Source organism: Myxocyprinus asiaticus, chromosome 24 (assembly GCF_019703515.2).
Source record: "Myxocyprinus asiaticus isolate MX2 ecotype Aquarium Trade chromosome 24, UBuf_Myxa_2, whole genome shotgun sequence".
In the NCBI taxonomy this organism is placed as follows: Eukaryota; Metazoa; Chordata; class Actinopteri; order Cypriniformes; family Catostomidae; genus Myxocyprinus; species Myxocyprinus asiaticus.
The window spans coordinates 24,787,553-24,804,092 of record NC_059367.1 but is presented as its reverse complement, the minus strand read 5'-3'; the positions used below and the strand labels follow the sequence as shown (position 1 = coordinate 24,804,092).

The following is a 16,540-nucleotide window of genomic DNA, read 5'->3' as shown; positions in this document are numbered from 1 at the left end:
TTCGCGAGCGACTACCAATGAGAGTGAAGACAGTGTAGCTCACGTCATTCTTCTCCAGGCAGGATGAGTGTGTGCACTATTTTTTTTTCTTCTGGTAATTATTGATTGGGATTGGAGTAGCACAATAAACTACATCTGGGATTTCATTCAATTTGCACTCTTGTAGTCTCTGTGTCTGGTCCATCGGTATCAGTAAAGAAGGACTAAGGCAATATTTTAAAACTATATATATATATATATATATATATATATATATATATATATATATACACACACACACACACACACACAGACATATATATATATATACAGGGTTTGGGAGTAACGGAATATATGTAACAGGATTACGTATTTAAAATACAAAATATAAGTAACTGTATTCCACTACAGTTACAATTTAAATAATTGGTATTTAGAATACAGTTACATTCAAAAAGTATTTTGATTACTGAAGAGATTACTTTGCATTTTATTGTCATTTGTTTCATTTAATATTTAGTCCTTTCAGATGGAAAAAATGTATACATATAAATGATGCGATCCAAAGTACATTTGAACAGCAGTGAAACACTTTCTTATGATGTGTTACATTCATACGAGCAGACAGAGAAGTAAGTTTGAAGTAAGTTTGGAGCAGAAGAAATAGAAATAAACCTTGTGTAAATTGTCAGCTTTACGCTAAGCTAAAATGTTATTTCAAGCCATTTTACATGCACATGTTACCAGGCACGATCATATTTTTTTATCAAGAAAATTCACGTTGGATCATAATTTATTTTTCTAGTAAGACCTTTGATATTAGGGCAAAAATTGTATTCTTGATAATAATTTTTGTATTGTTTTCAGGTAAAAATATCTAAAAATCCTTAAAACAAGATTATATGTATATATAAAACGGTATATTCCTTTAAAGAATGTCTTGTTTTGAAATAAACATTAAAGGCTTAGTTCAGCCAAAAAAAATTATCATTTACTCACCCTTATGTCATATGACCAAACTCATGTCACTTTTTTCTTCCCTTGACAACAAAATGGAGAAATTTTGAAGAATGTTGCAGCTGGTTTTTTTTAAGTGAATAGTGACTGAGGCTGTAATTCTGTCTACCATATTCCATGGATCAAAGAAAGTCATATGGATTTGGAACAACACGAGGGTGAGTGAATAATGATTTTTAGGTGAACTATCCTTTAAACACTTATTTTTAGAAATCACTGATATAAACATTCTTTTATTGAAAGCAAGCGTAGCTTACCTAGCTGGACAGTGAGATTATAAAACATAAAAATTTTACATTTCCCTGTTACATTTTAATCACTGCCTTAGTCTTATACCACATAATTCTCTTTTCTGTAAAGTTACAAGCAGTAGTATTATAAAATAACAGTGGGAATTCCCTGTAGTTAAAACACAAACCTCTTTGAATATGATTTGAAAACTGATAGTTATCGTCAACTGCATTTCAATCAAGCAATCTCGCTCAAGGGTGAACTGCTTCATTAAAAACTTCATCTTCAGTGGAAATCCCCTATCATAGTACACTTGTTTGTGATCTATACCAGTTCAGAATCTTTCAGAGATCTTTGAAATCAAACTCTACGCAGAGATTCATTACAGGAGAACTGTCTTTAGAGTTCTGGTTCTTTAATGTTACAGTTTAAAAATTCTGCCCTCTGGTGGCAGAATGTCATAATCAGGAACAAAACTAGCAGAAGTCAAGATTAAGAAATTCTGCACTTTGTACAACAGACCTTTTTAGGTAAATGAGATTAAATGTAATTAGTGCAATTACTTTGGTAGAGGGACTTTACACAAACATTTAAACATGTTCATAGTTTGAAGGAAACACAAAAAACAATGCAAAAACTTAACCTTTTAAATTATAAAAAGGGAAATTGTGCAAAAACAATTCCAACTTGGAAAATTGCCTCATGTGGAAGTTACATTTAACCACTGTGTGGCGCTAAATATTTGTTGAAATATTTTGTAGATCGGTTGCTGATGAAAACATGATTTTAAAATGTTTTTTTAAATAAGACCAAACATGTTCTAATCTGATAAAAAAATTTGAAATACAAGGTCACATATTTCTCTTTCTACATCTCTGTCATTTGACCTTTGGGAGACAGTCTGTCTGTTAATTTTATCAAGGTCTCTCCCAGTGTCTCTCCTGTCTACTGATATGATTATGATTATGATTATGAGACGACCTTATTAATGATAATAACATTCCATTATCAACTCTGATAATGTGTATTTTGAAGGACCATGAACAAACATAGGTATGTCTTCTTTTTTCTTTCTCTCCCTGTCATAATTAGTGCAAACCAACATGATCATTAATACACAAATTTAGGTATGTTTAAGCCTTGCAAATATATACATGAGAGAATGAAAACTCAGCTTCCGATCCTCTCCTTCACATATTCCTTAAAGTGATGCTGAAATGCTTCACTCTGTAGGATCCAGGTGGGAATGCCCTGCACAATCCAACCCTAAAGGTGAACAGGGTCATAGTCATTCAGCCACATTGCTGTAGCACAATACATACATTGCTGTGTCATTTAAACATTTCTGGTTATGTACAATTATTAAAAAATGTGTCATAACAATGTATAACTTTAGAGGTCTTTACCAGTATGGTATGAGTGGCGCTGCCATATGTTTGATCACCAGCCTTCAGATACATTAGTGAGCTCCTCACAAACTCCTCAGTTGTGAATGTGACCATGTCTGGCTTCTGGTATCCTGTCATTGATGTCGAAACCCCAAATGGAGCCACTGTCTGAGAAAAAAGTAATCCTGACTGAGGACATTGATATTTTACTATGTCCATTGAATTCGCTGCATGAAAAACCATCTCATGATTGAAAAGTTGTGTGTGGTTAGTTTGTGTCTTGTGAAGAACAAAACAACAAGCATTAATAAACATTACAGTATGGCACTGTACCTGAATGATTATTCCCTTGGATTTATATTCAGCTTGAAGACCCTCTGAAAATCTTTCGACAAAAACCTGTATGTGAAAAGACCAAAGAATCTGTTTTTATTCAGTCATGCATTTGTGCTCCATTTGTGCCCCCATGGCTTATTATTATAATTAACAGAATACTGAATGTAGTCACATTGTTAGATAGATTTAACTGTTTAGTGTGTAATGCAGAAAATAAAATAAATAACATTGAATTATTTCAGTTTTAAATGTTTGTTTTTCATCGAAATATCTGCCAATTTTCATTTATCATTTCCACCATTACATTTTAATGGAATATGTAGAATAATAAAAATAAAACAATCCAACACAACCTATTCTATTCTTCTTCTTCTTCTTTTTTTTTTTTTTCTTAAATGCTTAATGCATTTTCTGTGAAAACGCAGAATTGGCTTAGTCCCTCACTTTCTATTCAGCACTGGTATTCTGTGACATGAGGGAACATCCACTTATGGTGGTTCTTCAGTGTCTATTGTGATTATTGCTCTGGTACTTTGGGCCTGAGGTGGGAAAATATAATTTCTTAAAAATTCAGCAACAACCTCAGTCACAAATGGCACAGTTTTCTGAGAAAAACCTCTGGTTTTGATTTCTGTTGACAAAAGGCCATCAATAAAAAGACCATCAATATGATATACACTCACAGACCACTTTATTATGCAGTGGGCACAGGCTCACCAAAACTGGACAGTTAAAGACTGGAAAAACATAGTCTGGTCTGATGAATCTCAATTTCTGCTGAAGTACACAGATGGTAGGCCCACTGCAGCCTCAGCTTTCTGTTCTTGGCTGACAGAAGTGAAACCCGACGTGGTCTTGGGCTGTTGTAGCCCATCCGCCTCCAGGTTTGATGAGTTGTGCATTCTGAGATGCTATTCTGCTCTCTACAATTGTACAGAGTGGTTATCTGAGTTACTGTAGCCTTTCTGTCAGCTTGAACCAGTCTGGCCATTCTCCGTTGACCTCTCTCATCAACAAGGCGTTTCCGTCCACAAAACTGCCACTCACTGGATGTTTTTTGTTTTTGGCACCATTCTGAGTAAATTCTAGAGACTGTTGTACATGAGAATCCCAGGTGATCAGCAGCTACAGAAATACTCAAACCAGCCCGTCTGGCACCAAAAATCATGCCACAGTCCAAATCACTGAGATCACATTTTTTCCCCATTCTGATGGTTGATGTGAACATTAACTCAAGCTCCTGACCTGTACATGCATGATTTTATGCACTGCACTGCTGCCACACGATTGGCTGATTAGATAATCGCATGGATGATTTTTGGTGCCAGCTGGGCTGGTTTGAGTATTTCTGTAACTGCTGATCTCCTGGGATTTCCACACACAACAGTCTCTAGAATTTACTCAGAATGGTGCCAAAAACAAAAAAAAACATCCAGTGAGCAGCAGTTCTGTGGACAGAAATGCCTTGCTCTATACAATTGTGGTGAGAAGTGCATTGGCGCTGCTTTGGCGACACGAGGGGGACCTACACAATATTAGGCAGGTGGTTTTAATGTTGTGGCTGATCAGTGTGTGTGATATATATATATATATATATATATATATATATATATATATATATATATATATATATACACACACAGTTGAAGTCAGAAGTTTACATACACTTAGGTTGAAGTCATTAAAACAAATTTTTTAACCACTCCACAGATTTCATATCAGCAAACTATAGTTTTGGCAAGTCGTTTAGGACATCTACTTTGTGCATGACACAAGTAATTTTTCCAACAATTGTTTACAGACAGATTGTTTCACTTTTAATTGACTATATCACAATTCCAGTGGGTAAGAAGTTTACATACACTAAGTTAACTGTGCCTTTAAGCGGTTTGGAAAATCAAGTCAAGCCTTTAGACAAATGACGTCAAGCCTTTAGACAATTAGCCAATTAGCCTCTGATAGGCTAATTGGAGTCAATTGGAGGTGTACCTGTGGATGTATTTTAAGGTTTACCTTCAAACTCAGTGCCTCTTTGCTTGACATCATGGCAAAATCAAAAGAAATCAGCCAAGACCTCAGAAAAAAAAAATTGTGGACCTGGTTCATCTTTGGGAGCAATTTCCAAATGCCTGAAGGTACCATGTTCATCTGTACAAACAATAGTATGCAAGTATAAACATCATGGGACCACACAGCCATCATACCACTCAGGAAGGAGATGCATTCTGTCTCCTAGAGATGAACGTAGTTTGATGCAAAAAGTGCAAATCAATCCCAGATCAACATCAAAGGACCTTGTGAAGACAAGTATCTATATCCACAGTAAAATGAGTCCTATATCGACATAACCAGAAAGGCTGCTCAGCAAGGAAGAAGCCAATATCCAAAACCACCATAAAAAGCCAGACTACAGTTTGCAAGTGCACATGGGGACAAAAATCTTTTGGAGAAATGTCCTCTGGTCTGATCAAACAAAAACTGAACTGTTTGGCCATAATGACCATTGTTATGTTTGGAGGAAAAAGGGTGTGGCTTGCAAGCCAAAGAACACCATAACAACCGTAAAGCATGGGGGTGGCAGCATCATGTTGTGGGGGTGCTTTGCTGCTGGAGGGACTGGTGCACTTCACAAAATAGATGGCATCATCAGAAATTATGTGGATATACTGAAGCAACATCTGAAGACATCAGCCAGGAAGTTAAAGCTTGGTCACAAATGGGTCTTCCAAATGAACAATGACCCCAAGCATACCTCCAAAGTTTTGGCAAAATGGCTTAAGGACAACAAAGTCAAGATATTGGAGTGACCATCACAAAGCCCTGACCTCAATCCGATAGACAATTTGTGGGCAGAACTGAAAAGCATGTGTGATCAAGGAGGCCTACAAACCTGACTCATTTACACCAGTTCTGTCTGGAGGAATGGGCCAAAATTCCAGCAACTTATTGTGAGAAGCTTGTGGAAGGCTACCTAAAATATTTGACCCAAGTTAAACAATTTAAAGACAATGCTACCAAATACTAACAAAGTGTATGTAAACTTCTGACCCACTGGGAATGTGATGAAAGAAATAAAAACTGAAATAAATAATTCTCTCTACTATTATTCTGACATTTCACATTCTTAAAATAAAGTAGTGATCCTAACTGACCTAAGACAGGGAATGTTTTCCACGATTAAATGTCAGGAATTGTGAAAAACTGAGTTTAAATGTATTTGGCTAAGGTGTATGTAAACTACTGACTTCAACTGTATATATATATATATATATATGATTTTTTTTCAGTTGATGAACATTTCTTCATCCTGTGTTAATGTAATGAAACGAGTGTGTATCCCATCAACAGCATCAAAACACCCATTAAAACAGCATTCTTAGCCCCATGATCCAGGGGTGAATTATGACTAGCAAGGGCCCCGGGGCCAATTTTCTTTTAGGCCAGGACAGGTTTGTTCCTGTGGCTGTCAAATTCCACAGCGGCACAAGAGCGCCCTCAACTGACAAACCAAGGACACATATTTGTTTGCTCTTTATAAAGTCTACAGCTATCACAGAGACCTGTGAGATATCTCATAACACTTATTTCATTACTATCTTTAAGGGAGTAGGAACTTTTTTTGCATACTTTTTCCATAACAATATCGCTTACAGCACTTTAAATCGCTTAAACTGCTTTAAGATGCTCTCTTCTTTCTTTCTTTCTTTCTTTCTTTCTTACTTACTGTTAAACCTGTAAAAATGTCTAACTTCAAACATTTTAAACTTTCAGACAAGATTTTGTCAGACCAACATTATAGTTTGTCTCAACAAACTTTACGTATCTAGTTTAATCAATGCTTTTGAAACACACAAAGTAAAATATCAATATTATCTTTTTCCCAACCACCTAAGCCAAGTTATTTTTTGTAATGTAGGGCAAACATGCAGTTGTAGCAAAGAATAGAATAATGAAGTTTTTTTTTTTGTTCAACAGCCTTTTATACAAAGAATAAAGCTTAACCATATAAACCTAATGAAATAACAGTCAGAAAAATATATATTTTTAAACCTATTTTTCTATAAAATAATGAAATTTAAAGCACATGTTGCTTGAAATATAACAATATAAACATTTTTGTTAATTTTACTTTATCAAAATTAGCAAAGATTTCACATAAAAAAAGATGAGTGCATCAAAATATGAAGGTAGCTATTTTGGAAATTATTTGACAAGGTCTTCTACTTCTAGAAAAGCATGGAAACTTTCACCAGGTGGCATTATATGATTAAAGAGTGGCTCAAAAAATGTAATTAGAAACAGGAAGGCAAAAGGGTCCTATAAGAGGGCTGGGGGCCCTCATAGTCACAGGGCCCTGTTGAGGGGGCCTTGTATAAGCTGTAGAGCCCACATATTTAAGCATATACAAACATTTATTTTCAAATTGCAGCCCAAAATGGTTGGTCAAGATTACGATTACAGAACATATTTCAAATCAGCAATAAAATCTGACAACACTGGTATCATCAGTTGTGATACTTTACCTCAGATTACGCTAAAAAACAAAATTTTCCTGGCTTGTATAGCTTATGCGCATGCATGTTTTAGAGGTGATTGACAGATGATGTCTGTATCTAAAAGGTGATTGGCTCTTTTAACTGTAAGGCGGGACTTCCTTTCTACATCCTTTGACTGTTGGGCGAACAGAGCTCCTTGGTTGACCGTTCCAGTTTCTCCTATTAATTTGAATAGAAGTGGCCCATCTCTGCTAAATCATCTCTGTTTAGAAGTCCTCAGGATGACTTCTAAGCAGTCATGGGTTTAGGAGCTTCTTTTAGCATTAAAATGCTTCAGTAATTATCTGATGAAAAATTTACAAGTCCTAAATTTAGGAATGCTCCTAAATTTCCACTTTAGGAGCTACTTTTAGCCTTAAGATTTTTTGTGAATATGAGCTCAGATCTGTATATTGTGATGGAATGTGATAGAGAAAAAAATAATTTTTTTCTAGTGCTGGCTGCCATCTATGGAATTAAATAAGATGTTTCAAAGTCAGATAGAGTGAACAGAACCAGAATTACATGCTTACAAAGTTAGGACAACAACAAAAAAATATATTTTTTGTAACTTTCTATTTATCATAAGATTATAAACACATACAATATTATTTATGAATAATTGGAGTCTCTTTTAATTTGGGAATTTCTGAATTTTTTTGATTTTTTTGCAAATTGTTGAATTATGTACCACATGATATACAGAAGCCTTCCACAGGGACGCTTATTGCATGCTGTGTAGTCTATCAGACAACATTACCTTTTATTACTGGCAATGGAAACAAGACACAGAGCTATGCACGCAGATCTCAACAACTGGTGCACAAAACACGATGATGGCAACAATCAACAGATCATTTTTTTTTTATCATGAATGGTTAATTTTGAGTAGAACAAAACAAGAAATTATCAAATGTAACAACAAAAGCAACAATAAAAACAGTAAAACCATGCAAGCTCAACCATTCAAGCCTGGTGCATGCTGTGAACAACAGCTTCAGAAAGTTAAGTCAAATTTACTTATTTTATTTACCAGTGAAACTCAAATTATCGAATAAATATGACATGGTTTTCTACTTTAGGACTGATACATGATGACGCATTGTAAAGGTAACAATCGTAAATAATACTTACTTATAAGCCAGAACATTCATTTTTACATGCTTGAGGACAAATGTAGAATTTACTTAATTTCAAGTTCACGCTTAAACTAACTTATTCAATGTAGAATGTACTTAAATATTTTCTGCTATATTTTCTCCACCACAAAATCTTTTTTTGTTTTTCAGTGTAGTGATGTTAGCTGGTTACCAAATGTCTCCTGAAAGATAAAGTGATGGGGGATATTATGGCTCTTAAATAGCTATTTTAGTCACATTACAAGATCCATATACTGATATGTTTAAAAAAAAATGTTTATTTAGATAGTTACCAGATCTTGTAAACATACAGAAGTTGTGGAAGCTGTTTGCTTTTTATGAATATCTTTCTTATTATGACATTTTATGAAGTAAAGCAGATACGAACACCAGCAACATTGAGCAGGTATAATATAAGACTAATACAATTAAGGCACACTAATGTAATAATGACAGATAGAACTTTTGAACTCTCAACAAGATGACTAGTTCTTAACTAAATTTACCTTTGATGCTGCATACAAGGTATAAATGGGACAAGGTATTTTGGCTATACCAGAGGACACATTCAGAATGACTCCCCTTCTTCTAAAGAAATACATATAGTCAGTCATATTTAACAAACATTTATGTTCAAATTGATGTGGTCTTGAAGTTGTAGAAAACTATTAATAGAACATTTAGAGCAAACAATACAATAGAAAGAGCCAAACCTTTCCTGCATTCCTGGAAGCACAATTCTGCACATCTAAATAAGAAAGAAAAACACTATGTGCAATTAATGGAAACCTTTGGGATGTAGTTATTCAGATACCGTGAGGTATGGGCCTATTTTCTGTGGTTGTTTTCATGCTTTTACTCACCTTAACCATGGCTTTGACATTGCAGTTGATAACAGCATGTATTCTCTATGAGAGGCAACCACATGAAAAACATATAAATGACAATATTGGATAAACACTCCAAAATATCACATCTATAACTCTTGCTGGGTATAATTCAGAACTTATTAGTGACTTATAATAATAATTCATTACAATGTCTCTCCATGTAGATTTATGTTATTATTGGGTTTTTCTATCACTGAAAATGAGCATTGTAAAGGTTGTAAGAGCTTTACCCAGCCATCTGGGGAATGTATTGCATATCTAAAACATTCAAAGATTATTACATTACAATATACTGTAGTAATATAATGGGGTCTGGTAGAGGCATACAGTATTTACAATGATGCTTATATTAACAATGACATCAGGTGATCTCACCTCTTCCAAATCGGCTGTTTCAAGCAGCTTGCAGGGTATTTGATTGGGCAGAATCCCAACATTGTTCACTGTGTTTAAAGATAAGTAACATTAAGCAGCAATGCCAAACAGGTTAGAACTTAAAGTTAAGATAAACAGCTCTGAAATGTGTTCATCTTTTTCCAATTTGTTCATAGACTAGTTAACAATATTGCTGTTTGTAATTTGATACATTGAAAAATGCATCTGATGCCTACTGACCTAAAATACCAATATCCAAACCCTCAATGTTTTTCTTAATGTTTCCATATAAATCATCTTTGGTGAAGTCAGCAGCTATAACTTTGACTTCCCCTCCTGTATTGAGCTCTGTTAGACCAAAGAAGATAAAGCTGTTTAAACTGAGCCCAAAGACTACAGACATATTGAGAAATTGATTCCAACATAAAATGCTTTACCAATCTTCCTGGCTGCTCTGTCAAGCTTCTCTTGATTTCTGCTGATTATGACCACATTCATGCCATGTTTTGAAAACTGCAAAGAAAGACAGAACATACAAAGATGATCATTCTAGGTAGGGCCATTGACTGAATTAATGGGGCCTGGGACAAAATGACAAATTTAAGGTGGCTCTGATGCAGCATTTTGTTTACAGGTCCTTTTGACAGGTTTTTAAAAAGTCTGAAACAGAAGAAAATATTGAGCACACTTTTTTGCCGTTTTACCTACTAGTCAGAGCAGAAAACACAAAAAGATGTCCTCAGCAAGACAGCTGTTTTGAGAGATTTTGATAAGATAACAACAGAGGACTCCTCAAAACAATGGTATAATGGACTGACCAATAAAGTTTTTTGTTTTTAATTTATTCATTTGGAATATTTTTTAAAGGAATATTCTGGGTTCAATACAAATTAAGGTCAATCGACAGCATTTGTGGCATAATATTGATTACCACAAAAATATATTTTGACATTTTCATTAAAAAAAGCAAAAATCGAGGTTACAGTGAGACACTTACAATGAAAGTGAATGGTGCCAATTTTTGGAGGGTTTAAATGCAGAAATGTGAAACTTATAATTTTATAAAAGCACTTACATTAAATATTCTGTTAAAACTCATGTATTATTTGAGCTGTAAAGTTGTTTAAATCGTCATTTCTACAGTCATTTTAGGGTTTGTTGACATTACATGGTCATGGCAAAGAGGTTGTAAGATTGGCTATAACTTTACACAGAAAAGGTTCATAAGTGATTTTATCACAGTAAAATCATGTTAACACGCATATTGTTTATGTCTTGTGGCTTTACTTTTGAAACAGTGAGTATTTTAACATTAAAAAAGTGGCCCCATTCACTTCCATTGTAAGTGTCTCACTGTAATCCAGATTTAATTTAATTTTTTAAAGAAAAGGAGGGATGGGTCGAAATTCATTTTTGTGGTAATCAGTATTATGCCACAAATGCTGTCAATTGAGCTTAACTTGTAGAATATTTCTTATGGACAGAATTTAAAATCTTATCATTCTTGCTGATTGTTGAACTAATCTAATTCCAATATTGTCATTGACCATGGATGAAATTTACTTGTCATTTAAAGGAATATTCCGGGTTAAATACAAGTTAAGCTCAATCAGCAGCTTTTGTGGCATAATGTTAATTACCACAAAAAATAAATTTCGACTTTCGGTTACAGTGTGGCACTTACAATGGAAGTGAATGAGAGCCAATCCATAATATGCATGTTAACATTATTTTAGTGTAAACAAATCTAATAAAATCTACAAACCATTTCTGCCTTTAAACTCTCCAAAAATGGGCCCCATTGACTTCTATTGTAAGTGCCTCACTGTAACCTCGATTATTGCTTTTTTTTAAAGAAAAGATGGGACGAGTCTAAATTAATTTTTGTGCTAATCAACATTATGCACAAATGCTGTCAATTGATCTTAACTTGTATTGAACCCGGAATATTCCTTTAAGTGGTAGGTTTGTTACCTCTTGTGCGTATGCTCTGCCTATTCCATCTGAACCTCCAGTGACGACTGAAACGGAGGAAATTTTCATGATTATTCTTTACATCATAAAGGGGAATTTTTGAATAATAATATGATATTCAGCAGGTATATGTGAACAAATACAGAAAAAACAACAATAACTTAGGCCTAACAAGGCTGCATGGCTTGACAATTTTTTGTCTTGTGTAGATTTTTGAATCGTCAAATCTGAAAAGAATTAATTTGACTTAGCGTTATTGACAATGCTCTTCTAGATTAATCAGATACTATCTAAACAAACTCTTGTTAGTTTTTGTTATAAATTCCATGTATTCTATCTAAATAACTATTTATTGTAAATAATTTACCTCTTCTATTTCAGAAAATAAACTCAAAAAATCCATATCCAGAACATGACAGTCTCCTATCACCACTCCCTCTGATAATCTCACACACTTGTTTGGTTTGTTTTAACAGCATGTACTTGGACAGACTGTGTGTACTCAGTAATTCAATAAACAAACAGGGAGCAAGCCATGGGTGGTGCATTTGTGTGAAAAGTCATCTTCTCTGAGGCTGTTAGATCTGAATGGCTGGGCCTGTATCTTTTCTCCACTGCAAAGAACTATTACTCCATCTGAGAAGATCACACTGAAGGTGGTACAAGGGCGTGGGAGGAAAAAGGGGTCTGGAAAGACACTTGGTTGGCCAATGTAGGAATAATATCAAGGAAATGATGTAATATGTAATCACTGCTTATATTGCTTTTACAGACTACAAAGGCCAAAGATTTGAAGTAATGTCCGTGCTGTCTCCTGTGTGGGAAATTGGCTTTTTTTTTGTGTGTCTTTCCTTCTCATTTCCCATGCTTTCGTTCTTTCTTTGTGCCAATGTTCTTGATGCACAAGAAGTACATGTAGTACCCTGCTTTACAATCTAAAGCTCGGGGAAATCTCAGGATGAGGTATATATTTGGATCGTGTCTGGAACTCCATTTTCAGTTGGCTTGACGAAGAATGTTTACGTAATGACAAAAATTGGATAAATGTGACTTAATTATTCACCCTCATGTTGTTTCAAACCCATATGACTCTTTCTTCCATGGATCACAAAAGATGATGTTAGGCAGAATGTTAGTCTCAGTCACCATTCACTTTCATTGCAGTGAATGGTGACTGTGGCTGTCATTTGACCTAACATCATGGAAGAAAGAAAGTCATACAGGTTTGGAACAACATAAAATGAGTAAATGATGAAAGAATATTAATTTTCAGTTGAACTATCCCTTTAAGCATTCAGTCATGTCTGAACCTACTGTGATATTCTAGAATGTGCAAAGCATCCTACAAGACTCTCATGATTATTTATTCGAAGTGAAAGGAAAAACAGATGTACTATGTCTAAACATGCTAAAAAAACACCCCTTGGAAATACACACACACACAAACATACACATTGGTTTAGCTATCCTTATGTGGACCCTCCATAGACATAATGATTTTTATACTGTACAAACTATAGATTCTATCCCCTAACCCTAACCCTACCCCTAAACCTAACCCTCACAGAAACCTTTTTGCATTTTTACATTTTCAAAAAAACATCGTTTAATATGTTATTTCCCTTGTGAGGTCTGCTGGCTGGTCCTCACAACGTAGGTGATCTCAGGTTTTACTATCCACACACTCACACACACACACACGCACACACACACACACACACACACACACAAAAAAGGGCTTTTCAAAGCCTTAAAGTGAAAGAACACTTGCAGAATAAGAAAAAGTCATTTAGATTTTCAAATGAGCAGGAACCACTATTCAGACTCAGGAGAAATGAAAGGAGTAATAACATGTCCTGGAACATACTGTTCTAATTGCCTTTGTTCTCTGTCACTCTCTGTGCCGGAAAGAAATGGATGGAAAGCTTGGGAAAAAGTGGCTGGAATTGTTGTTGTTGGAAAAGTTGTACACCACAGTTTGATTTCAAGAAAGACACAAGAGAAGGGTCTCTTTTGCAAATAATAAAAGCTATTTAGGGAAGCAAAACACTTTGTGTGACTGAAATTTACAAAGCGAGATGAAAACTTGCGTGTTGCTATGTGTATATTGGGAGGCAAACAGTGGAACAGCAACAACATAGTGCTTATTGGTGGACGAGTGACATGAGTGGCTTTGTAAATGTAGGTCTGAACAGAATAGAATATGTATTGCCACATTGCAGGGCCAGTGGAAAATGTTGTAGGTAAAGCTATGCAATATACTGTATATGGGACATGGGACAGTGTGTGAATGAATTCATATATCAGTCAGAATCTGAATGAAATAGTCAACAAATTATAATATAGTTTATGAATTGCTTCGTTATTTTTGCATTAGAGGAAAGCATCTGCATCTTGTACCTTCTCTTTCTTTATCTTTCTTTCTTTCTTTCTTCCTTCCTTTTTTGTGTACTTTATTGTAAATCTGCGCAAGAGTTTCAACTGACAGACTGTGCCAAATCTGAAACTTTAAACTTGACAGCTAGTTTATCAAATTTCCATGACTGATACAAAAATACAGGAATTAAGTTTATGGCAAATGTCATGACAAATGAAAATTATTAAGAAGTGTTTTGTATCTCACCTGCCCATTTCCCCAGAGAGGTGAAAAAAGAGTTGGGAAGAGGATAGCAGAGCTTCGGTGTGAGTGTCATAAAAAGACATACTAGTTTCCCTCCAAAAAACAGGACAGCGCAAGTCCCGGTCAAGATAAAGATAATCTCAGTGAGAGTCATGGCAAAGTCTGAGGGCTGTTCTCAAGTTAGTCTTTCCTGCTATTCAAGTCCCTCTTTTCACTGCCACAGTTCTCCTATTCTCTCATCTAATCTTACCACAAGCTTCAAAACCAAATGCTGACAGCCCCCTCAGCCAATCAGAATCTTCTCTGCCCTGTGTGTTGTGGGACTTAGTATGAGTAAACTCACCTATTGTCATCCAAATCTCTTTTTAAGGGATATTTAAAGGGATAGTTCACCCAAAAATGAAAATTCCCTGATCATTTACTCACCCTCATGACATCCCAAATGTGTATGACTTTCTTTCTTTTGCAGAACACAAATGAAGATCTCAACTCTTTTGGTCCATACAATGCAAGTGAATGGTGACAAGACCTTTGAAGCTCAAAAAAATCACATAAAGGCAGCATAAAAATAAACTATTTGACTCCAGTGGTTAAATTCATATCTTCAAAAGCGATATGCTAGGTGTGGGTGAGAACAGATTAAAAAACCAATCCTTTTTACCATGAATCTCCACTTTTACTTTCGGATTACTTTTATGCAGAGGTGGAAAGTAATGAATTACAGCTACTCTCATTACAGAACTTGAGTACAGGTTTCAAATTTTTCTACTTTTTTTAAGTATAAATAAATAATAGTACTTTTACTTGAGTTGATTAAAAATGAAGTATTCAACTTTGCTACAGTTATTTTTCACCACAATTACAAAGTACAAAAAAATACATAATATTTCAGAATTTTTGGGAAGTAAATCGGCAAGCTATAAGCGCTAAATCTGTTTATAAATTAAAACCGTGCTGTGCGCAGCACGACGGAAGCTCGCACAGCATCATGAGCACAGCAGCTTGCATAAACTGCCATCGGTGTCCTCTCTTCTCTAGCTTTTTCAAAACTTTCTGCCCTGTCACTATACAACAACTGTAATACTGTGATTTTCTGCATATTTCATATTATTCTGGAAAGGAGCCATTCATTCAGGTACGAGAGTACCGTCTGAACACGTTTAACCACAGATCAACCTTCACTTGTTTTAGGCAATGTTTTAACTGTGTCAAACATTAACACAATGTAGTTTGACATATATGTGGGGATATCTTGTTTACTTACTAGTATATGTTTAAAACAAACTTTTAAATACCACAGAAAGATGCAATGCCAATAATGGCAGAAATTAATGGGTACTCGGAGCAAAAATGCCACTGGAATTGACAAAAATATCCCCAAAATTCAAAATATGGGGGCAAAAAATGCCTATGCAACGAGTTCCCATGCTTTATTAATAATATCTGATATAGTTACAATTACATACATTGCAAACTTCTTTTGACTTTTCACAGAAATAAATTTTCCCAGTCGTCTGGTTCCTCACACCATCGTGCGTACAGATGAGCTCTACGCTTCTATGAATCCACATCAGTTCGGTATTGTACGCATTAAATTCCATAACTGTTCACCCCTCTTGTTCAAAATAAACTGTCCTAGCAGGTAACACTCTCGCTCACAGTGCTGTCCTGTACTTCCCTGCCCTGTGCTGCTGTTTATCTGTCTGAAAAGCCTCACCCGTTAAAGGCCAAAAGTGCACAAGGGATGATGTTATATAAAGAAGGTATGAGAAATCATAAAACATAATGTAACCAAATGCTACAATTTACTTAATAATAATATCTCAATATGTTAAATAACGATGTTAATTAAGACTATATTATTACAACTGTAATACAAAAATACATATACAGAACAACCACTTTTAGCGTTTGAATCAATCATATCTCTCACAAAACACTGTGTGAAATTTTTATTTTTGCCTTATTTTATTCAGTTGGCATGTAGGAGTTGATAACAGTTTGCTTAATAATCTCATTCCATATCTGGATAATTGCTGCAGTACCATAGAGGATA

At 35.0% G+C, this 16,540-nt stretch overlaps 1 protein-coding gene across 4 annotated transcripts; it reads right to left on the bottom strand.

Moving 5' to 3' along the window:
* Positions 1 to 366: 366 nt before the first annotated feature.
* Positions 367 to 14,699, bottom strand: hsd17b3 (hydroxysteroid (17-beta) dehydrogenase 3). Of its 4 annotated transcripts, XM_051653340.1 has the most exons (11): positions 14,488 to 14,699; positions 11,865 to 11,911; positions 10,328 to 10,403; positions 10,131 to 10,238; positions 9,891 to 9,958; positions 9,489 to 9,533; positions 9,339 to 9,373; positions 9,132 to 9,213; positions 2,949 to 3,014; positions 2,634 to 2,783; positions 367 to 2,493 (listed from the first exon to the last, which is right to left on the bottom strand). In XM_051653340.1, exons 1-11 carry the CDS (start codon positions 14,636 to 14,638, stop codon positions 2,398 to 2,400), a joined length of 924 nt encoding a protein of 307 aa, XP_051509300.1. In that variant the 5' UTR covers positions 14,639 to 14,699; the 3' UTR covers positions 367 to 2,397. The 4 variants fall into 4 exon arrangements, with proteins under 4 accessions (XP_051509300.1, XP_051509297.1, XP_051509298.1 ...); XM_051653337.1 differs by having other exon boundaries at positions 2,634 to 3,014; XM_051653338.1 differs by having other exon boundaries at positions 2,634 to 3,014; positions 9,132 to 9,210.
* Positions 14,700 to 16,540: the final 1,841 nt, after the last annotated feature.

Coding starts and splice junctions, on each gene's coding strand:
- hsd17b3 (XM_051653337.1), bottom strand. CDS start 14,638: ATGACTCTCACTGAGATTATCTTTATCTTGACCGGGACTTGCGCTGTC. Junction 9,374..9,488: donor ATGTCAAAGCCATGGTTAAG/GTGAGTAAAAGC, acceptor TTTCTTATTTAG/ATGTGCAGAATTGTGCTTCC. Junction 9,214..9,338: donor CTTCCAGGAATGCAGGAAAG/GTTTGGCTCTTT, acceptor GTATTTCTTTAG/AAGAAGGGGAGTCATTCTGA.